Source organism: Cavia porcellus, unplaced genomic scaffold (assembly GCF_034190915.1).
Source record: "Cavia porcellus strain 051 isolate PalLab524CR breed Dunkin Hartley unplaced genomic scaffold, mCavPor4.1 scaffold_22, whole genome shotgun sequence".
NCBI classification, from domain to species: domain Eukaryota; kingdom Metazoa; phylum Chordata; class Mammalia; order Rodentia; family Caviidae; genus Cavia; species Cavia porcellus.
The window spans coordinates 55,151,978-55,174,299 of NW_026947505.1; the positions used below are offsets into that span (position 1 = coordinate 55,151,978).

General features: G+C 41.1%; 3 protein-coding genes across 19 annotated transcripts in view; 1 reads left to right on the plus strand and 2 right to left on the minus strand.

Moving 5' to 3' along the window:
- Nucleotides 1-14,765, plus strand: part of Ankrd6 (ankyrin repeat domain 6) — a 193,317-nt gene extending 178,552 nt beyond the window's left edge. For 9 of the 12 annotated variants that reach the window (XM_063233225.1, XM_063233234.1, XM_063233233.1 and 6 more), the window contains 3 exons: nt 3-7,683; nt 8,069-8,239; nt 10,218-10,872. In XM_063233225.1, the coding sequence (XP_063089295.1) occupies nt 3-562 (560 nt within the window). In that variant the 3' untranslated portion in view covers nt 563-7,683; nt 8,069-8,239; nt 10,218-10,872. Of the gene's footprint in view, nt 1-2; nt 7,684-8,068; nt 8,240-10,195; nt 10,873-13,881 lie in introns of those variants that run through there. The other 3 variants (XM_063233229.1, XM_063233230.1, XM_063233231.1) reach the window with 3 other exon arrangements.
- Lyrm2 (LYR motif containing 2) lies at nt 4,310-7,531 on the minus strand. Its single transcript, XM_003467443.5, has 3 exons — nt 7,443-7,531; nt 6,749-6,889; nt 4,310-5,956 (listed from the first exon to the last, which is right to left on the minus strand). The coding sequence occupies exons 1-3, from the start codon at nt 7,485-7,487 to the stop codon at nt 5,876-5,878; spliced, it is 267 nt and encodes an 88-aa protein (XP_003467491.1). The 5' UTR covers nt 7,488-7,531; the 3' UTR covers nt 4,310-5,875.
- The window catches only part of Mdn1 (midasin AAA ATPase 1), a 160,380-nt gene continuing 148,578 nt past the window's right edge, over nt 10,521-22,322 (minus strand). For all 6 annotated transcript variants that reach the window (XM_063233223.1, XM_063233222.1, XM_063233220.1 and 3 more), the window contains 10 exons: nt 21,278-21,457; nt 19,706-19,863; nt 18,593-18,682; nt 17,017-17,132; nt 16,351-16,525; nt 14,993-15,066; nt 14,769-14,883; nt 13,932-13,995; nt 12,936-13,078; nt 10,521-11,975 (listed from right to left, as the gene is read on the minus strand). In XM_063233223.1, coding sequence (XP_063089293.1) covers nt 11,787-11,975; nt 12,936-13,078; nt 13,932-13,995; nt 14,769-14,883; nt 14,993-15,066; nt 16,351-16,525; nt 17,017-17,132; nt 18,593-18,682; nt 19,706-19,863; nt 21,278-21,457 — 1,304 coding nt within the window. In that variant the 3' untranslated portion in view covers nt 10,521-11,786. The remainder of the gene's footprint in view (nt 11,976-12,935; nt 13,079-13,931; nt 13,996-14,768; nt 14,884-14,992; nt 15,067-16,350; nt 16,526-17,016; nt 17,133-18,592; nt 18,683-19,705; nt 19,864-21,277; nt 21,458-22,322) is intronic.

Consider the following 22,322-nt stretch of genomic DNA (forward strand, 5'->3'; position numbering starts at 1 on the left):
AGGTGTGGATCCATCAGTGGTGACTGTGGGCCCAGCAGCGGCCTCCGACAGTTCTTCACAAGTGGTTAGGCCCAAGGAAAAGGCCCCCGACAGCACTGCTACCCACAGACTCCAGCAGGAGCTGTCCTCCTCTGACTGTACAGGCTCCCGGTTGAGGAATGTCAAGGTCCAGACAGCCCAGCTGCCCGTGAATGAGGCAGCCAAGTATGACCAGCAGGCTGGGCCGTGTGTCAACAGAAGCACTCAAACCAAGAAGTCTGGGAAGAGTGGGCAGACGAAGCATCGGGCCCAGCAGCCCAGTGGCACCTGTGGGCAGCCCGCAGCCGGCAGCGAGCAGACTGCCCCTCGCGCCCGCAACACTTCTCAAGCCCTGGAGCTGACCCAGTATTTTTTTGAAGCTGTTTCTACTCAGATGGAAAAGTGGTACGAAAGGAAGATTGAGGAGGCACGAAGTCAAGCCAATCAGAAAGCCCAGGAAGACAAGGCCACGCTGAAGGAGTACATTAAAAGTTTAGAAGAGGAGCTTGCTAAACTGAGGACCAAGGTGCAGAAGGAAGATTAGGACGTGGGGCACAGCGCAGAAGAGAATTCCTGAAGAGAATTCCGAGCTTTGCAACTGCAGAGTAGCTCTGGCTACGTTAATCACTGTACATGTAACAGATTTGCCTTTAAATAAAAAATCACAAATTTCTAAAATGTGCCAGATACATGCTTCATGCAGCCCGAAGTTACAGGGAAGAGACAACAATTAAGCCGAAACCAGGGGAAACCTGCTCTTTCAGATTTCAATACAAACACCAAACCTTAGTGCAGGTTCATTTTAAGTTCAAAAGCTCAGATTAAACAAGCTACGTAAGAAACAGAATGTGTAACCCTAAACCCAAAGTGCAAGATGTGTAAAATTGTAAGTCAAAAGCAAGAAAATTACATCCTTGTAAACTCACATGAACACACCTGCTGTGCCTAGACAAGAGTGTCTTTCTAAGAGGGGGTAACTCCAAGATGTCTCTTCATCAGAACCCTAATCCTCAAAATGGTGATGTTTTAACCAGGTAAAAATTTACCAAGTAAATTCTAAAGGGAAAGAGATTTTCATGATGTTACCAGGTCCACTATATTTTAATTTTTTGAAACGCCAAGACAAGTAAGTGGCTAACAGGACCAGAAATGTTCATGAGCTCAAATGAGAAAATTTCAATGACTTAATCATGTTTTCTGTATTTTCAGCCAAAAAAATCAATCATAGCAGATTAATGGGAAGAACATTCATGCAACAACTACCTGAAACTTCTATAATCCAATCATAAACCTAATTACTTAAGAGTACTTTTCTTAATGAGTTTGATCTACATTTTATTAAAAAGTGTTCTTTTAAAGTATTTGATTTTGAGTTGAGGAAAGTATTTGATTCTATCACTGAGGAAACTCAGAAACTTTCCGTGGGTTCACAGTAACTGTCTAGTTGGTCAGTGAATAGGGTTAGAAATCATTGCTTCCCAGCTTGATGGAGCCCTTAAGACTTTACTCTGGAACCAATGAAATGAACACAGGTGGGAAGCTGTCAGAGCCACTTGGTTATACTGAAACTTTGGATTTAATTATCCTTTAAGCTTTCATCCTTTGAATTACCAACCTCCTGAAAATTCCACATATACTAGAATCTTCAATTGTACAAACACAGAAACCTAGTAACTACTGGATATAATTGTGAATAAAATACTGCTCATTGAGCCACATAAAAATGACTTGACATGGAAACATCCTGAAAAAGCTTTTAGTCTTTTTAGCTCACAGTTTTGCTTTTTTTGTTTGTTTGTTTTTCTGATGGTGGCAACCCAAGGATACAGACATTCTTTAAAAATGATTCGGCATCACTGTTAAGATGGAATGCATGGGATCTCAGGTTGACAGCATGTTGTGAGCTATCGTATTCCTCAGCTCCTTGGTAGTGAAGTCCTTTCCCAGATACCCACTGGGCTTGAACATCTAGGGGCTCTTCCCTTCTCATTTCACTATTGAAAATGCAGAATCTCAGGCTTGTAGGGGTAGACTGTATCTATCTTCAGTTTTCTGAATCTAGTCCCAAGATAGCAAAAATTTCTGTAGGTTCATTCTTCAGTATATACATTTACTGGGACCTGCCTAATGCTCAAAGAGAGAATTCTGGAAGTTCTGTTAAGTCATGCCCCAAGCAGGAATCATTGTCACTTAACAGAATTTTTCTTTCTTCAAGGTTTCCTTGTGAAATGCTGAAAACAATTTTAACTGAATCATCAAATCTAGACTGTAGAGTGCTTTGATGGGAGTATTTTGCTTATATACCTCCTACCCATTAGCAGCAGGCAGCTTATCACTGTGAACTGGGTATTTTTGTCAAAAGTCACAAGTAGGGAAGAGATCAGAGAGGAATTAGAAATGTCAGGTGGACTTAGGGTGGCAGTCTACAAAGATGTTCCTTGGTGCTCTGTCACAGAAGAGAAAACCAAGAGAAGCGGGAGACAGAACAGGGTCACTGGCCTCCTACTCTGAGGGCTGACCTCTCAGTGAAGACCAACACAACAGTGTTGCAATTTCAACAACTGCCAGGTCTTTTTTGTTTCTTAGCACTGTCAAAACAACTGTAGGTCTGGTATTTTTCCATCTTTGCCCCTTGAGTTATTTGCTATAATGAGCAAATGCCCAACTTCATTTTTCTGAAGAAACAGAACTATTAACAATTTGTAGCCTGTCATGTAAGTCATATTTGTTTGAGACTGAAACTTTGAATATGTATAGGGAAAAGTGATGTACAATAGGAGAAAGCAGTACAATACTACATTTTAAAATTGTCAGTGTGTTATTACATTGAGTATACTAAATATGTGTGATAAATGAATATTAGTTCTAATCTCACTTTTGACTTTAGGAGCCCAAAATAAAGGAAATATTTTTATGTTTATACTTTTGAGTCAAATGTTGATATAGTTGAGAAGCATGTTTGTCTTCTATTTAATATTTTTATCACCTTCAATTTGTGTCTCCTTCAAGTGTTAAATGTTCCCAATGCTATGGACCTTGAACTCATTAAAAAATGAAAATGTGACTCCTTTGTTTAGCCTAGGCTTTCTTCTGTTGTAGTTGACTAAATTGTATGGTTCTTGAAAGCGCACCTTGACCCAGCCACACTCTGCCTTGCATTTGTGAAAATGTGATTTAGAGCAAATCCACCTAGCTGCTTTGAAGGTCGACCGGGTCAGTACACAATTGCAGCTCAGCAGACTTCAGTGAAATCGTAAATGCGTAACTGTTGACCATTTGGAAAGCACTGAACAAAGGGGAAAGGGGAAACGTCGTTTGTACTGTAAATAACATGAAGCCAAGATGCTTTCAGACAAACTGTTGCTAATCAATACAGTCCCTCTTGTAAAATGTGGATTATAAAAGCCAACTGAATATGATCTGAAAGGCCAATTGAAAGACTTTTTGTAATTTGTATTTATAATTTTAAGTGGTAATATTCTTTCCCTTTAAATCAAGTGCGAACATACTAAACTCAAGAGACACAAAACATACACTTTTTAAAAGAAGTGATTTACTCTTTCGAGTAAACAAAACCAGGAAACTTAATCCTAATATAATTTCTTAAAGGCCTGAATCAAGCAAAGGGGAAGCCAATAGTGATTTCTAGCTTGGCACACTGACTTTTTGATCTCATACAAGTGTATGCTGGTGACACTGCAGTAATACCAATGGCAGGGACACGCTCTGCTTTGCTGTTATTAGTCATCTGTCTCAGCAGGCTCATTCACAGCGCTGCTCTCCCATGAGCTTAAGGCTTCCAACCCCTGGCACATTTTTAAAGGAGAGACTGATACAGAGACAAATGGTATGTATAAAGTGGACTTGGTTGCTTCTCTGGCTATAAAGGATTATTATTCATATGCATAACGCTTAACAGTCACATCTCAAACTGGAGGAGCAAAAGTAACACTCAAACAGGAGTAGTTTATACAGAAAAACTGTCTAATCCCAAATACTGCTAAAGATCACTTCATGACGAATAAAATGTTTAACCAACAGTTCTATGCTGAACACTGTCTTAAGGACTGCAGTTTCTGACCTGAGAAAAAACTGCAAAAATAAACCTTTTTAGCTCATGAGAAGATTTGATCTACAATTCAGAGGCAAAATCAAAGCATGTTAAATAAACACAGTAAATGACTGTATAGATGAAGATAGAATTAATGTAATGTCATTACGTTTAGCCTCTGAAAAATAGTTCAATTTCCAGTGTTTTATCTATTTAAAAAAAAAAAACACAAACCCTAGATTCAGTTCTCATGGAGTTTAATATTTGCATCTTGAATTCAAACCACAAATGCGTGTTCCTATATACATAACTGCAAAAGTCCCTGATTGCATGTTCCATAAACTTTTTAAATTCATTGATTGTAGGCTTCTTCAGCTGGGTGTGGTGGCACACACCTATAATTTCAGCACTTAGGAGGCTGAGGCAGGAGGATCACGGAGAGTTTGAAGCTAGCATGCGCTACACAATTAGTTCAAAGCTAGCCTGAATTGCAGAGCAAAACCCTGTATCAAAAAAATGTTTATAGATTTATTAGACTGTGTTTGAGTACGTACATCAAACATACCGCAAAATCTTTCCAAAGTATTCTTTATTCAGAAACTTGACCAATGCTTCTCCTTGTCAGATGGTTTTCAACATATTAGTGTTTATTTAGGAACCTGAAAACGCTCATGCAAGCCTTTTGCATTAGGTTACTCCCTCAGAAGAGGATTCTGAAGTACCGTGTTGTGAATCCTGAGGCTACAGAAGTGGAGCTCTGGCACTCCAGGCCATCAACAAAGATACATACCACCGGTTATTTCTATTCCTTTGGCTTCCAGTGCAGTTACCAGCACCATATCTCATTCTGCAAAATTCTGTCTAAATCTTCTCAGATTCGCCATCTGGCCAGATTGGATTCACTTCTTAGCTCTGTTCTGTTGAACAGGACTTGAGTTTTCAAGACTGATAACCTCAACTTCCATAAACTTTTGACTCCACATCTTTAAGTTAATCATGTATTATAAATGTAATTGCTATCAAAAGCGTCCTCAGTCAACCTGGTTTTGATGTATTTGTCTCTGATGTACTCTTCAGAATTCTTTGTTTTTCCTTTCTCTGAAGAAGAACCTAACATACTGAGGATTTTCCTTCAGGATATACTTCTATCCACATCAAAAGGTAGTCCTGGAAGTTTCACCCAGAAGTTGCCTAAAGTGTTCCCTGCTCTTTTTGGTATTTGAATGTGTTAAGTTCTTTTCCTTTTTTTTTCCAGCAGAAATCCAGATTTGCCAGTGAGTCTTTCAAAAGTCCTTTGGCTATCAAATCATGGCACAGCTGAACAAGGTACTTGATGCCCCTTAAGGGTAATACAGAAGGGTATTTCAAGAAGTTTCCAGAGTGCTGAAGTTATAGGTGTGTGCCACCGAGCAATTTCTCCACATCTTCACCAATGTTTATTTTCCTTTTTAATTATAGCCATTGTAGTGAAAATGAAGTGCTACCTCAGTATGGTTTTGATATGCATTTTCCAGATTATGTGTTGAGTATCTTTTCACATGCAACAAGCTGTTTAATAATTTTTGCTTCTTATGAAAACTAGTGACACATCCGGAAACATTATTAGAACTCAGGTGTGTTTCTCAGTTCCAAAGCATTGTTTCACTGTGCTTTTCATTGCTTTCCAGAATGCACTATGCTCCATCTTCTGAAAGTGTACCTGAGTACTGTTCATACCAGCAGTTTGACTTGGCTTTGAGCTGTCCATTAAGCCTAAACTCAGCAAAAAACATGAATATTTGAAAATTCTTCAGATAAACACAAGCATTAAGATTTTGCTAATGCAAGTGTTTTTTCTAACTCCTTTAGCTGGATATTGCCTTGAGTAATCATCATCTGGATAGTATCCTGTGTTAGAAAGTAAAATGTGGTTATTACTTTACCTCTTAAATAAGGTACATTTGTTTTATATGTAAAATTCAAGAACCAATAGTGGTGGGCTGTGGGTATAGCTCAGTGGTAGGGAATAGGCTAGGCTTACTATGCCCAGAGCTTTAGGTTCAATTTTAGCACCAAACACACTCCAGCAATAACAGTCAACAGTTCAAGTGGAACTGCTACACATCAGAAAAGCTAAAAACTATGCGGTACAGCATAAAAGCCAAGCGATGCTACTGTATAAATACAACGACTTAAAAGCTTTAAAATGTCATTTGAATAGAAGTAAAGTACCATTACAAGTAGTAATCAAAAGATAGCACCTTGGGCTGGGGATTTAGCTCAGTGGCATAAGCGCCTGTCTTGCAAGCAGGCAGTCCAGAATTCGATCGCTGGTACTGATAAAAAATGAAGACAAAAAAACCCAAACAAACAAACAAAAAAGATAGCACCTTAGCTGGGTGGGCACCTATAATCCTAGTACTCTAGGAGGCTGAGACAGGAAGATCCCAGATTTGAACCCACCTGGACAACTTAGCCATTTAGTGAGCTCTAATGTCAAAAAACTAAACTAAAAGCTAGGGCTATGGCTCAGAGAATTTAGTGTTTGCATATCTTTTGAAAGGTCCTGGGATTCAATCTTAAATTACGCCCCTCCTTCAAAGTTATGCCATCTCAATTTTATTTATATTCCAAGATGTCTACTAAATTAAAAAAAAAAAAAAACACCCATCACTGTGCTCACCATTATTTTGTTCTCACCTCTTCCGTGGCGCTTTTATTTCGTTTGAATTCTTCCCTTGCCCAGTTCTGCAGGTATTTGCGATCACATGCATTTGGAACTTGCCTGATAGCTTGCAAAATCCTTCTATAAAGAAGGAGAACTTGTTGCCTCCTCAGGAACTGTACAGGGAACAAGAACTGACATTTACAACTACACAAACTCCAGGTCTACTTTAGCAAAACAAACTGTAACCAAGGCACCTTCTCTTTGGTCTTCAATTCTAAAAAGGGCGCAGAAACACTTTCGACAGAAAGCCGGAAGTGCATTTGGGGTTGGCTATTTCCGTCAAACCTGAGAACCTTTAAAATAAAGGACTCACTAATGGGAAAAAAGGGCTTCTAAAAGCTGGAACAGTAACAGTGTTTTTTCTAAATGAACACAGCTATTCCATTCTTTATTTTTTATCACTGAGCAGTCTTTACCGGGATGATCGGGGAAAGGAGGCATCTAGGCTCCGAGAATAAGAGGCTGCCCGCCTTAGGTGCCCACAGTAAGCCCCGCACACTTCCGCGGGCTCTGAGGGGAGCGCTGGCCCTATGGCCGGCTGATCACAGGCTCAGGGCCAGGACCTGCCCAGGCTCCAAAGGCATCTGGGGAGAGGCAGAGATTTGAAGAGCTCAGATCCCAGAGTGCTGCTCTTAGCTGTGCTTTTGGGAATTGCTGCTACAGTACCTGCTTTAGTGTCAGCGTGCCTGGAGGTAAGCGGGAGGCGGCCATGTCTACCGCACAGGCCCGGCTGGAGCGCGCAGGAGCGGAAGTGGGGGGGCGGCACGGGGGAGGGGCCGAGCTCGGCTTCCGGTGGAGCTGCGCACCGCGCGCGCTGGCCTGGTGTGCAGAAAGCCCTAGACTGCAGTCCAGTAAACTGGGGTGACAGTTCGTGCATCTTAAGGTCTTTGTGATAACACTAAGAATGGTAAGATATTTGCCACAGTTTTAGCATGGGGCGTGAGTCTCTTCAATGTGTATCTTTGAAAGAACTAAAGCTGTTTAATTTCTTTAAAAATTTGCATCCTGCACCCCCCCACCCATTTTCCTCATTCTTTTCCCAACCATTTGCCCGGTGGTGGTCATCTTGATCATCTGTAACATGGCTTTTAAATGTGCGCCCCAGTGTGGTTTTAAAATTTTTTAAAAAATCACTGATAAGGAGAAATTGAACAAGCTGTAAGCTTTGACTTCCTACTGGTTTTATTCACACAACATACACCTGTGGGTTATGTATCTGGAAGTGAGGCTGGTGCCTCTTTGCTATAGACTTCAAGTACAATCAGAAACGTCTGTTCATCTACCTATTACAGCGCTCCCTTGAAAGCATCACCTGCTGGAATCCTGATGCTCCCTTTGCCTGGCTGTGTTCAGGCTGCTTCCTGCAGCTTATTTCCTCATCTATGAAGCACTGTACAAAGTGAAGTGACAGCAACTCACGTTTGCATCGTGTTGTCAACATACTGAGAATGTGCCTGACACAGGTGAGAACACACAATTCTTAGCTCTGTTACTAGGCATTGTATGGTATTGTCAGTGGTGTATTTTGCAAGTTGTGTCTTAGCAGGTGACAACTTTTGGCCAATTTAATTTTCAAGTATTAGTTAGGCTTAATGTCTATCCCTAGCCACTTTTATTTTTGGTGCTAAGGATTGAACTCACAAGCTCACACTTGCCAGGCAGGTGCTGAGCTATATCCGAGGCCCCAGTAGCCACTTTTAGGTATGCTGATTTTGTGGAGTGTCTCTATGACTTAGGTCTGTGTATACGCATCAGGCCTTTTGGTCAGGTTTTACATGGGCTTCATGCTCTGTAGTTTTTTTTTATTTTTGTAGTTTATTTCTATATACAGCGTTAAGTCTACACACTACTGGTTCATCTTTTCCCATTCAGAGCAATGTAACTTTTACCGTTTAATTCTGAAAATACTGCTTCCAGATTTTAGTTTATAGCATGATGTGGGTCTAAGTACTTTTCTGGCTTCTAAACTATAGTTTCAACACTATAAACTAAAAAATTCATTTCTTTTCCTGGTCTTTGTGATACTTTTGGGGTCATATGGTAAATTCTTTTAGAGTCAGAACTCTATAGGTTTTAATATTCTATATGACCTTTAGAAATATTTTATATTTCTCCAAATCTTAGGATTCTTATTATAATTTTTAATGTCGAATCTATAGTTTAATATATAAGCAGATATTTTTATGCTTTCTTCTTTCCCTCCAGAAACATTTTCTCATGCTAGACACAATACTGCCACAAGCTGCATATACTATCAAACACTGGTATTTGGGGCAGGAAATTGGCCACTAAATGGTGCTGTTCATACTGTAGAATCTCATTCATCCTGGAGGTCTTGAATTGTTTGTCTGAAAGACCAAGTAGATAAGAGGATTCCAGACAACATGAATCCTGGCAGACTGTAGGAACTCTGCTTTGCTGTGACCAGATGAGTGGTGGAGATGCCAACAGAAAGGGCCAGGAGAGTGAGGCAGGGAACTGCACAGGTTGCAGGAACTTGAATAGTACCCTCTTCATAGAAGAATGCTCTGGAGGGCTTTCAGCTTGAGAGGTTTTATAACGATCTCCATGGATGTTGTGATTAGGATGAGATGAAGCAAGCAAAGATAAATGACTGGTTTGAGATCACCGACGTGGTCCAGACTAGAGATTAAAAGAGCCCCACCTGCCCTAGTGGAGTCAGAGCAGGGAGAGATGACAGGACAAGGGCTCAGCGGTTATACGAGAAAGATGGCTGACGGTAATAAATGAAGACAGAGAGCAATGCAAAGCAGATGTACAGACTGGCTCTAAGTCTATAAATCGTAGAGCTGTTGAAGTAGTCAATTCAGGGAATACTGCAGAAGAAAAAAAGTTGGGTTCAGAAGAATAACTGACGCTTTTGAACATAATCTGGTGGGTACTCAAGTTGAGCTCCAGCACCCTCTGAATGTACAGTAGAGATATATATGGCATACATTTGGATCAAGAGACGTTTATGGTGGTGGCCCCATATGATTTTATTGTCTAAGTGACATCACAGCTGTCTTAGTGTGCACAGGTACAGTTTGTTATCCTTTCACAATAAAAATGCCCAACACTAACCAACAACTGTAATTGGGAATGTGAAAGACCAAGAGCCTGGCTAGAGTAGATTTTTGCAAGCCTTTTTTGCTTAGATGACGGTTGAAGTTGCAGTTGTGTAAAATGGGATTATTACAAAAGCATACAAAGTATTCCTGAAATGTCTGAACTCAGCATCAGCTCCTGCTATTCCTGTCACAAGTTGGAAGTGGCATTCTTGGATCCCTGCTCACCAGAATTTTTTCCCAAATCCCTAAAGACCGGGGAATCACTTTAGACACCCCAGTTGGGAGGCCCCACCTTATATAATAGACCTGCCCATTAAAGATGAAGATAATAGATTACATCACTGTTAGTGTTCCTGTCTGTCTTTACCAGACCTAACCCTGCTGGAGGACTACATCTTCTGCGCCAGAGACAGCACGGGCCAATGAAATGGGATAGAGACCAGTATGGCTTTAAGCCTCCGTGCAGTGCTGCCCAACTCACCTGTTTCCATCTACCACAAAGCCTACATGGTGCAGCTCACCCACCACAGACGTGAATGAGTGAGAAAGCTTTCCTGTATTAAACCACTCAAGTTGCTGAGTCATATTAGCTTGCATAAACTGAATGGTCTGCTGATCAAGTACACAAGCGCAATCCCTGTCATATTTTATTAAGAATGATCACAAATGATCGTAGAGTATAAATCTTTTAATAGTTTTTGCGAATATAAACTGCATAGAATTTTAGAATAAAAAATAACAGTAACTTCAGGTACATGCTTTAGGACACTTGGTCAAACAAGCAAGCTGTATGTGATGGCCACCGTGTAAGGGTGGCAGACTTCACAGTGTAACTTCAAAACAGACATGGGGAAAAAGAGGAGTACATGGCGGCACAGAGCCTACAAAGAACACTCGACAGAACATGAACTAGAACACAGCACAGTTTCAAGTATTCAAGCACTGCTTCTGGCCAAGTAAAAACTGCCTTAAAACTGCTGATGTGTCCTGACTGGGAGAAAAATAACAATAAATGTGAGTTCTTAGTTCTTGTGGACAGAGCATTTCTTTTCCAGAATGAGCCTGGCTCAGTCTAGCTTGAAAGCACTGAGGAATGATTCTTCCCCTTAACTATCAAGGGGCGAGGAGGAGGAGAACTAAAGAAATAAAGATCTATATAACTGGGCTATGACACCGAGAGTAGAAACGGAAGGAAAGCCGTTTTCTGTCATTGCATAGTCTCCCGAAGCAGCAAATGCGAACAAAGGAGGGCACTGAAAGGCCACTTCACTGTTACACAGCCCGAGGCTTCTTTGTTGATTACTTAGACTCCTGTAATGTCTAGATAAAAATGAGAACATGTGCCCTGCCCTCGCAGAGCATACAATAGTATTTTACAATAAAAAAATACAAAACCAGGCTTCCAGAAAACCTTAGGTATCTTAGCCACATGGCAGAGCTTAAAGAGGATCAAAAGGGCTGCTCCCTTTGTGTCCTTGTCCAAAGTACTGATGGGGTCCAGTCCCGTTCTGGTAACGCTTCCTTCAGGGAGGTGCCCAACTATAGGGAGTGGCAGGCCACACTTGTAATCCCAGCTGCTTCGAAGAATCACAAATTTGAGCAACTTAATGGGTCTCTGGGTGCAATCCCCTCTTCTCTCCCCACTCAAAGGGTGTTTAGAGTCCCTGCAAGGGGACTGCAGGTGGCTGGGTTCCTATAAAGGGCATCAGGCTCCCCAGTTAGGATTTCCCTTGATTTCACTGCCCCCAGTTTCAAAACAGGGAGCCAGGCAAAGCACAGAGCCTAAGAACTCTCTGAGCTATATTGGCAAATAAAGATAAAATATGATTTGAGTGGCAAGTTCAGAAGTGGTTGTTCAAAAGAGGAGTAGAAGCACCTGGTAAGGTGCCACTTTCTGAAGGTGGTTCAAATAGTCTCCCTTTGGATTGCTCCTCCTGTGCTACGGGTGGTCAGAGGCTGTCACCAACTCAAACCACTGTCTGAGGGCGTCGCTGAGTGTCTCAGGAAGTGCATTCACATCTCGAAGAATAATATAGAATGGGAATGGGAATTCTTCCATGTAGGATCGGATTTCAGGCATCTCTCCAGGTCCTTTGAATATTGGTACTTTAATGTCCAAGATAGAATCCTGTCATCAAAAGACAATTTGTAAGAAAAAGAAAAAATTGATTGTTTTCTGTGATCTCTTTTGCTGAGTTTCTTCCCCAGATCTTATTTTTTTTTTCCTTTTTCCTTTTTATCAGTACTGGGGATCGAACTCATGACTGCCTGCTTGCAAGGCAGGCACTTATGCCGCTGAGCTAAATCTCCAGCCCCCCAGATCTTATTTCTACATGTGAAACTAGTTCCTACTCTTCATTTGCAGAACACATTAAGAATGGAGGCAGAGCTCTCTGAGCATCTGTTTCAGGAGAATGAAAACAAGGAAGAAGGATAAACAGGAATCTGCCTTGTCTCCAATGGTGTCTCTTCTCCACAAGAATAATCCCCACTAAATCTGTCTCGCCTGCAGGGAAAGGGCCTCCTCAGAAACACAACTGCTGTACTCTGAGGACTGGTGAGACAGGCTGGGCTCAAACTCATGGACCTGGTGCTTGCCAGGCAGGCGCTGTGCCACTGAGCCAAACCCCTGGCTCCAAGGCTGGGCTTTAATAGCAGTGAGGGTCCATGATCAAGGCCAGGGACACAGCTGCCTGGCACAGTTGGCACAGTACCTGCCTGGCAAGGATGAGGTCCTGAGTTCAATTCCTAGTACAAGACAAAAAAAACTAAGGATGAGAAAACAAAACAAAAAAACCAGGCTATAATACCTGCTACTTAGAAGAAACTCTGACCCAGAAGAGATTCTGGAGCCTGCGAGTCTTGACTCTGCTACGTATTACCTCTGTTTCTGCACTGTTGTCCCTTACTGTTAAGTGGAAACATATTCCCTATCTCAGTGATTATGAATATTACACAAATAGTACCTGACAGAACACCTCAAATACTAGGGCTTCTCAACATGATAAAGCGCCCTAAGTTATATTTCACAACATGCTGAAGGGAATCCCTTTAAGTCCAGAAAATGCGGCTTCTAACAGTCACTCACCCGTGAACTGGGACTGTCCAAAACAACAAAGATGACAAAGATGTTAGCATTCCGGGCAGCCTGAACTGCTGCCAAGACTCTTTCTTTGCCCTCGAGGAAAAGGCCTCGCCCATCAGAGACTATCAGGAGAAGTTGTGCAGTTTCTATATTATATTAGACATGAGAGGAAAAAAGGGAATAAAATAAAAATCATTTGTAACAATTCAAAACCACTACATTGTGACAAATTAGTGTAGGTTTCTTCTGTACTACTAAGATCTATGAATGATGAATTTTGGATATGAACAAATGAGACCTTTGATGAAGTCCACTATTTAGAAAAGAGAGAAAACATATAAGCTTCTGTTAAGATGGCAAAATTTCCCAGAAATGCTTCAGGCAATGCCAAATGAAGGTGGGCTCCACTTGTAGACTAACATACGTTAAAACACGGTATTTATGACTGTCAAGCCTGTGGACAAATGTTGAACAGGCCCACAGAAGGACGAACAGTCAGCAATTCTTTAGATTTTTGTCAATTCTTTGTACCTAATTTTTCTTGATACTGATTCATTTAAACAACTTAAATAGAAAGGAACTAAAATAGTGAATAAAGTGTTTTAAAACTTTTGGCTACATGTCTCTAGCTAAAGATTACAGTGCTTGAAGGTGGCCTCAACTTAGGTGTGAATGATTTGTTTCTGCATGACAGAATCAGCAATGAGAAATTTTGGAAAGAGGATGGTATGTTTCAAATTGCAGATCAATTATGGTTGGCTTATTTGATCTCTGAATCATGTTCTTCTGCAAAATTGTCTTTATATTGAATTCTACAACCTTGTTTCTTTCATCCACAACTCCAAACTCAATCTGTCACATAAGAATAAAAGCCTTAGAGATGGGTTCAGTAGAAATTCCTAAATGAATTATAAGTGAGTAATGCCTTCATCTGTCTTTTCCTATGCAGCATGTACTTTAAATGACTGTGACAGATACAGAGAAAGAAATGCAGCTCACCTGGACTCATGTTTTGTGAGAAATGCTGAGCAGCTGCAAACATACTGGCTGCAGATTCTAGAAACTGGACCAACAAAGATAATTAGAAAACTGGCTAGCTGCTTTATCCATTGCTATAAAAACAAATGACTTCTGAGACAGAAGTGCTTCCTGCTAAGTATCGTGGATTAATAAGTAACAGGCTACGCTGTCATCCATCTGGAGGAAAGCAGGGACGGTTCTTGGATTGCACAGCGTTTGCCCTTGAATGCAAGCACAGACATGTGTTGCCAGCTAGGCGACCTAGTATTCTGCAGTATGTTACAGAAGAAATACTTCCCTGGGAATAAAGTATGAAGACCCATGAACAAAATAGCTGTCTAACAAAACAACAACAGCTGTCTTTTCTCAAGAACATAAAATGATTACAAAAGAAGGTAGAGCAGGAACTAGGAAGGCAGAAAATATTACCGCCTGCTCTTCTGTCACCCTGCTCACGCACTGGCTTTATCTCATGTTATTTCTTCTCTAGTCTACATGGAAGAGGGAAAGGCCCTGACCCACCTGATGGGTACTGGGCGATGAGTTTATGGTTGCAAAATGTTCCAAACCACTGAAAAAACGGGAGCCAGAAAACCAGTGGTATCAAGTCAGATGATCTTTGAGGAATTGAGAAAAAGCAAGTCACACCTTGGTTTATAAAGAATGCTAAGGAACGTTCCATTACAGCTGTATTTAAAACTATTCATACCGATTTTTTTTGGTCCTAAATACTATGGGGAGGGGAGTGTTGTAAAAACTGTCCAACATCAGCTTATAAATAACTGTGGAGAAAAAAATTTCATTTCATCAGCATACCTGTGCAATTCTGGTTTTCTTTTGTTGAAATTTGCAGAGCCGTAAAATCTGGGCACCGGCGTAATCACTGAACTGCTCATGGAACGGGTGTAACAGCTTCACAGACTCTCCAAAACTTGGAGAAAAACCAAATACAGTGGGAGTTGTTTTTTGTTTTAATCATGAGATTAAACTGACAATGCTGTGAGAAGGGTTTCCCCAGTAAGATTAAAAGGCAATCCTACCTGCATATTGCAATCTGACCCACTTCCAGGAGGGTTAGAGCATTTCCAATCACAGCCAATGACTCAAACGCAAGCTATGAAATAGAAAAGTCTAAGAAGTCAGAAATTCTCTAAACCAGAGCCCCTCAGCCATTTTTTAACATCAAGATGCTTACAGGGGGCTGGGGGTTTAGCTCAGCAGCATAAGTGCCTGCCTTGCAAGCAGGCAGTCGTGAGTTCGATCCCTGGTACCGATAAAAACGAAAAAGACAAAAAAGAAAAAAGAAAAAAAAATGCTTACAGAAGTGCTGGGGATTTAGCACAGTGGCATAAGCACCTGCCTTGCAAGCAGGCGGCCATGAGTTCGATCCCCAGTACCGATAAAAAAAAAAAATGCTTACAGAAAACGTTTTTGTATGGCATACAGGTGAGTATTACTGAGGCTTTGGTGGTCTCAGGTCCTGGTCAGTACCACAGATGTTGAAGTACAGAATCTATTACAGTACTAAGAATGGTATTCCTAGAAGTCATCCAATGAAAGTACTTTTGAGACCTGTGGCCCCTAAACTAATCTTTTTCCTTCTGTTTTGGGAAAAGAACTACATAAAATAATGTTTAATGGATAATAAGTTTTGGGGTTTTTAGACGAGTGCCACCATGCCTGGGCTGGATAACATGATTTAAAAGCCAGCTAAAACTCAAAATGTAGAATTTAGATGAGCTGAGGCAGCACTAAGCTGAATATAAGTTATACATTGCTATAATCTCCATCTTTTAAGAAAAGGGGAGTCAGCTTTTAAAATAAATTGCCCCAAAGCCATATGGCAGTAAGTGGGAAACTTAACGGTGGGAACCTGGGCTGCGAGGTTTCTCTTTTCCGGCAGAACATACATATTTTCTTTACTCCAGGCTTATGCTGGATTACAGCACCACTGTAAAATCTGACAAACATCTCAGCACCTATCATGGTGGCAACATAAATAATCCCATTTGGGCTCCTAAGCTTTGCCAACACTAACTATATATAATTTCAGACAAAATGAAATCGACACCTATATATATTTGGAATACATTTTTAAAAATCAGGTTGTACATATTGGTGTATTGTGTATATTAAAGATCAGCTAAAATACTGCATTATTGCAATACTGCAGTGTGGAAAACAATCAGATTACTTAAAATGCAGGTAGAAGAATAGATGAAAGATCTAAACAACTTAGAAAACTTACAACAGTAAGGGACCAAAGTAATTGCCCTTTTGAACTTTAAAATCTTACATCTTCTTTTTGTTAGACCACAGTTAAAACATTTACGATGGCCCCTGGAATGTGGTTTGATGTTAATCTTCCATCAGACTGCTATGCTTTTCTCTTGCTTACCTGTTTGGTATGGTTGTCTACCATACTAGAAGAGTCATCGATAGCCAAACAAATCTGATATTGGCGTTTACTGGGTTTGGTCCTTCGAAGCCAAATTTTGTCTTTCCGAAATTGACTGGCAATGTATGGAATGACCTTGCGCATGTTCAGTCGCTTCCCTGTTCGATAGTCTCCTCTATCAAATGTACCCAAACAAGGCAAAGATCATATTAATAACATCTTAACAGTGCCAAATAATTAGTCACCTAGCACATTAAGTGTTATCAGTTGAGGACAAAGGACCAGTGCCTTCCTGACCGACAGCTAGAAACACTGGCTGTGTATGTTGCAATAAATATTGCACTGGATGGAAAGTCTCAGATTCTCCCTTTTTTATTCTAAATTATGGCTTTAGACACATCTTTGGAAATATTTAGGTGTATTCAACAGGCAGATGGGAATGGTAAATCCTCAGCTAGTTTCCCATCCAACAGTTCTGGACATGGGAAACTGCTTTCGTAACTAGTACTATAGCAACCCTTGTGGCAGAACAGGGAAGAAAAGCCCACCTGTGCCTGAGGGCGGACGTGGCAGCCCAGAAGCAGCACCCTAGAAGGCTCGTTTCTGAGCTCTGAGGTAATCCTATCATCACTGTAGGTAATGTGAGGCTTGCAATGGAAGACTTACTTCAACTTGGCCGCCTGGGAGGGCTCTAATATGAGACGAAGTTGCTCACATAACTGTTGTGAAAGAGGTGCAGTTAAGATCAGGTAACTCTGCCACATCTCAGCTGCAGCCTTCTCCTGGGACAGCGACAAAAATGAGGGACAACCTTAGAACAGCAAAGCCGACCAAGCCATTCTAGCAAAATGAAGGCCTCAAGGAAAGTAGCAGGAGATAATTTGTACAAACTACCTCACCAGAAGCACTGTAAAACTTCTCTAAAGCAAGCTGTTTAAAAATGTTGTCTCTTCCACCAAAACTAGACCCACAGTTCAGAGAATGAAACAAGACAGTAATTACTGGGATTCATGGCCAACCAAATCAACCAAATTATCGTCATTTAGACAGTAACCTACGTGAGCAGATATAAATCAGCAATTTGGTGCCAGCACACCAGCTACTTATTTGTGGGCTCTCAGTTATGTTTCAAAAGTAAGTGACAAGTGCAAATCCCTCAGATAATGCACCTGGCCCCACGCACAAAGCCCCCTGACTCTCCTATTAAGACAGCACTCCGAACAGACATGTAGTAGGAGTAATATAAAAATGTAAACATATAACTTTAGGATGCAAAGGCATTAAACTGGCAAACCCACATGGCCTGCAATGAATTAGTGGAGGGCACAGTAGACACTTGCACAGCTTTTCAAACACTGTCCTATCTGCTACCTATGTGATGCAGCCAGCAACTGAAGTGATCAGTTTCTCTATTTTAATAAAGCTATATATCTAGTGGCAAAATGGGCAAAAAAAAAAAAAAAAGAAAGGACAGACGTAGGCTTTGGGTCTGTAATTATATTCTCATGTGTGCAGTCCCTAGAAGGAAAGTAACTGGATTTAAGAACATACAGAGTTGACTATGTGTCTAAAATTTTTTTTAATCACACTGTTTCTCTTGTATGAGAAATCCACAATAAATATGAAGAGCAAAAGATAATGGGAAGTGGGGAGATAGATCATTCTCAAATGGGAAGGAGACCAAGAAATAGAGGAAAGGAATCGGGGTATGTTACACATATGTACAAATGCCATACAAGGAACGTAAACATTATGTACTATAAACATGTACAAAAAAGGGGGACTGAAAAAGAATTAAGGTGTTATATACATGTACTCATTTCTCAAAAGGAGTGTAAACATTATGTAATACATTGATATGCTAATAAAATAAACCCTACAGTGTTCATAATGTTAGCTATGCAGTAGGGAGACGCACAGCAGGACGTCAGTTGAAGGAGTTAGTAAATAGGCTCACAAACATTTATGTCTATAGATGAACAGAAATATTTGCATAAAAGTACATAAACACTGTACCTCACCCATATAACTGTGTAACTGTTACTCATGTTTAGGGTCCAATGTAGAATCTACCATTTCCAAAACTTCTTTCCTAATTGATAAAATCTGACATAACTAGACCTATGTTTATAGTAACTTTTAAGTTATCAAGTTTACACGAAAAGACTGTTTATGACTTCTAATAAAGAATGAGTAATTAGGGGGAGGAAAGGGTGTTCAGGAAGAAACCCCGGTGACTTACTTCTTCCGCATTTCCAGATTCCTGCAGCTGCCAGGTTTCCAGCTGTCTTTCCATCTCCTGTCTTAGCTCACTGACGTCTTTTAAAAAGGGCTGAGAACAAAAAGCCACAGATAAGAGGTGGCCCAGGTGGGAATCACCAACTACTGCCTGCCTTCTCCCCGCAGTGTGACTGGGATGCAGTCCAATGCCTGAGATTCAAAACTTAAGCAAATTTAAGGATGCAGTGAGAAGATGCTAGACAACTGTTTGGTTTTCCATTTAGAGAAACAATGTGGAATAAAGAATACTCTCAACATGCATAAATCTACCCCAGCCAAACAAAAACCAAACCTTAACTGGTCCCTAATCTATACTGTCATTAAATCAAACCATTAGGGGAACACAACCTAAACATCTCTAAATGTAGGCATTATGCTAAGATTCTGGCCGCTTCACTATCATGAACTGTTCACTGACCTGAAGTCCCTTACACAAAGATCTAGAGGGCAGAATGTGAAGGCCGAGGGCCAGACCCATGATGCTTCATAACGTGATGTTCGTAACAAGATGTGCCCCTAAAGCTCCTGTGACCACAGGAAGGTCTTCTGAAATGAAACAGAATTCTGGGGGCTTGTTCAAAAAGGTGAGTGACTGTGGGGCGAGGCTTTATCCTCCGCACCGGCTCCTCCTCTTGATGCTCTGCTTCCGGTCCCTGCTGCTGCCAGCAGCTTTCCTCTGCCATGCCACTGTGCTTGGCCTATGGACTGGAATGGGAGCCGAAATAAACCTTTCCTCTTTAATTTATGGGTTCTGGGTGTGTGTGTCAGTGATAAGCAAAGTGACTGACACAGTGACCCTGGGATTAAGACTTGTGGGCTGGGGTACAGCTCACTGGAGGAGGACCTGTTTAGCACGTGTGAGACCCTGGTTCAAACTCCAGCACTGCATTAAAAAAAAAAAAAAAAAACACCATAAAGCATTTGTGCACTCCAGTAATATTCTTGAAAATTCTGTAAGGACTTAATACATTCTAGACAATCAGATGTTCCATAAAGCTCTAAAGCCAAAGATCTAAAAGCAATATAAACTTCCTGCTTTAGTAACTGGCAGAACAATTTGTAAAACTTTCAGTACCTGAAAAATTGTATCCATGAGGAACTGATGGGCTGTATGAATGGTTGAATCTTGGCTTCTTTCTGGTTTCTTATCCACTGTTTCCTTTTGGGAGCCGTCTGTCTTGGGCTTCTCTTGCTCTTCTGTTTTACCAGTATGGGTCTCCATCTCATCAAAGCCTATTTCCACGTAAGGACACAGTTTCATTTACCATGTTATCGGAAGAGCCTTTCCTGTCACACGTACTAGCCATGAACAGCTCGACTCATTCACTCATCACAGTCCCACATGTGCAGTGGGAAGGTCGCTGCAAGTTCTTACTGACTTTCCCTCCCCTCACCTGAGGGGACAGCAAGCCACTGTTCTGGAGAGGAGAACCAAGACTGTAGTTTGCTTTAATAAGTCTTAAAAACCACATGACTCTTTCGGTCATGCACATGTAGAATGTTGATAAAAATAGAAACTAAGGGGTTCAGGGTATGGCTCACTGTAGAGAGCTCTCAGACATGAGGCCTAGGGGTCCAATACTCAGGACTGCAAAAACAAAAACCATTGTTTTACCTTACAGACAGGGAAAATGAGCAAAGAAAAACAATTTGCCTCAACCTAAAAAGTAATAAGCAAAGCTAGAGTTTTAAATTAAGGGAAATCTAGACTCACAGCTCTGTTTTTCCCACTATGGTAAATGGCAGGGCAATGGACATTGTCTTAACATTTCTGAGGGTAGACATAAAGAAAGTTTCTGGCAAGTTCTTTCAAACCTATAGTTATTGCATCTCTGATAAAGTTGATAATTTGCTATATGCACACCCCTTTTAAAAACAAATTGGTAACAGGATTTGGTGTTACAGGTGGAATCCAAAGTATCTCCCAAAAGGCTTATTATGTTGAAGGTGCGAGCATTACCTGATGGGCTTTTGGGACATGACTCAGAATTAATTAGCTAATGGGCTTATTGCCAATGTGAGGTAGGGCCTGACTGGATGAAGCAAGTCACTAGGGGTTGTGGCTCTGAGGGTGTGTGTTCTCCCTGGCTCTTTCCTCTCTGGCACGCTGGCTCTTTTCCTGTTTGCTTCCTGACTGCCATGAGAGTAACTGTCCTCTGTCACATTTTCTGCCGTGTTTCTGCCTTGGATTCAGCAGATCAGAAACCCTGAACCATGAGCCAAAATAAAGCTTTCCTCCTTTTGTTTATGTCAGGTGCAAACAACTGCCTAATGCAATCAGCTAGGAAATGGAAACCTGGTACCTTCTCACACTCATATTTTTCTCATTGTTTTTTTAATAACCACAGTAATCAAGGATACACCTCATCACAATTGTGGTAAATATACTACGTCCTACATATGTTCAAACACTGATGGAATTTTGATGGAGATTCGACGGGTTTCCTAAAAGGACAGCGTCCTTCATTCTACTCCATCTTTCTACCCCAAACAAAATACAGTCAAATTAGTATTTGCTCAGGTAATTATCTGAGCCATGGCTTAGAATGTGAAATAGAAAACAGTAGACTAGACCCCAGGCCAGAGAACTGACATGTCTGAATCCGACAGCCTGTGGAGGGCGTTGCTGGTCAGGAGCAGGACTTACCGGAAGCTGCTGTGGCTCCTGACTTGACTTCCTCTGGCTTCAGCTGCTCCGTGTCTGCTGTTCTAAGTTCTTCCTGCTCCTCCGTATCCATGACGACATCCTCTATCTCCTCCTCCTCCTCCTCCTCCTCACCTCTGCTCCACTCTTTTGCAGTCTGTTGCTGCTCCTTGCTGGCCACATCTGTAAGAATTCCGCATACGTTAGAAAGCTTAGGTTTTTGCAGAATAAAGCAATTAGTGGGCAATGGTAACTGACACAGTATAACTATACATGTGACCACTGAAATAGTGACTGGCTAGGGTTTTTCTGGTATGACCACACAATCAATTAGGACAGTATGGGCACATGGCTCAGAAGAGCTAGTGAAAATCACCCTCTGTCACCAACCTGTAAGTGAAGTGTAGTTCACCAAAAGTTAACAGTAAACAGCGTAGTGGTACAACCCGTAATCCCAGTACTATCGGAGGCCGAGGCAGGAGTATCTCAAGTTTGAGGTCAGCCAAATCAGTGAGAGTCTCAAAAAATTAAAAAAGAGCTGAGGAAGTACCTGAGTCCAAAGGTCCTGGGTTCAATTCCCAGTACTACAAAACATAAAAATGGTTTAAAAAAGGATCCCAGACTAACACTGAAATCACAGCACTGTAATCTTGGATAAATTTTGTTAAACTTCTTTGGTCTTCATGTGCTCACTTCTATGGCCTATCCTAGCTCATAAGAATTCCATGATCATGCAGCAAAAGGCTCAGAGTTTTTGACACAAAGCAGAAGGTTCGAAGTGCAGACAGGACATCTGGGATAGCTTAGCTTGGTAAGGCCAAAGTTTTAGAAAGATATTCCTCTCTGTGCCTAGACCAGAGCAGACCAGAGCATTCTCTATCCCTTTCACGTCAAAAAAAAAAAAAGAGTCACAAATTCCAAGACAGAAGATCCACAGTAGGATCTTGCACCATTAAGGAACTGGACCAGTTATACAGTTTTTAGTTTTAGTGTTTTCATTTCAAATAAGCGTGACAAAAAGACCTACTGCAGAGGAGTCATTTTTATA

Bases quoted from the DNA above. Each gene is read 5' to 3' on its own strand.
- Lyrm2 (XM_003467443.5), bottom strand. From the start codon at position 7,487: ATGGCCGCCTCCCGCTTACCTCCAGGCACGCTGACACTAAAGCAG. The intron at 6,890-7,442 runs GTACTGTAGCAG...TTCCCTGTACAG, and splicing joins GCACGCTGACACTAAAGCAG to TTCCTGAGGAGGCAACAAGT. The intron at 5,957-6,748 runs GTGAGAACAAAA...TTTCTAACACAG, and splicing joins ATAAAAGCGCCACGGAAGAG to GATACTATCCAGATGATGAT.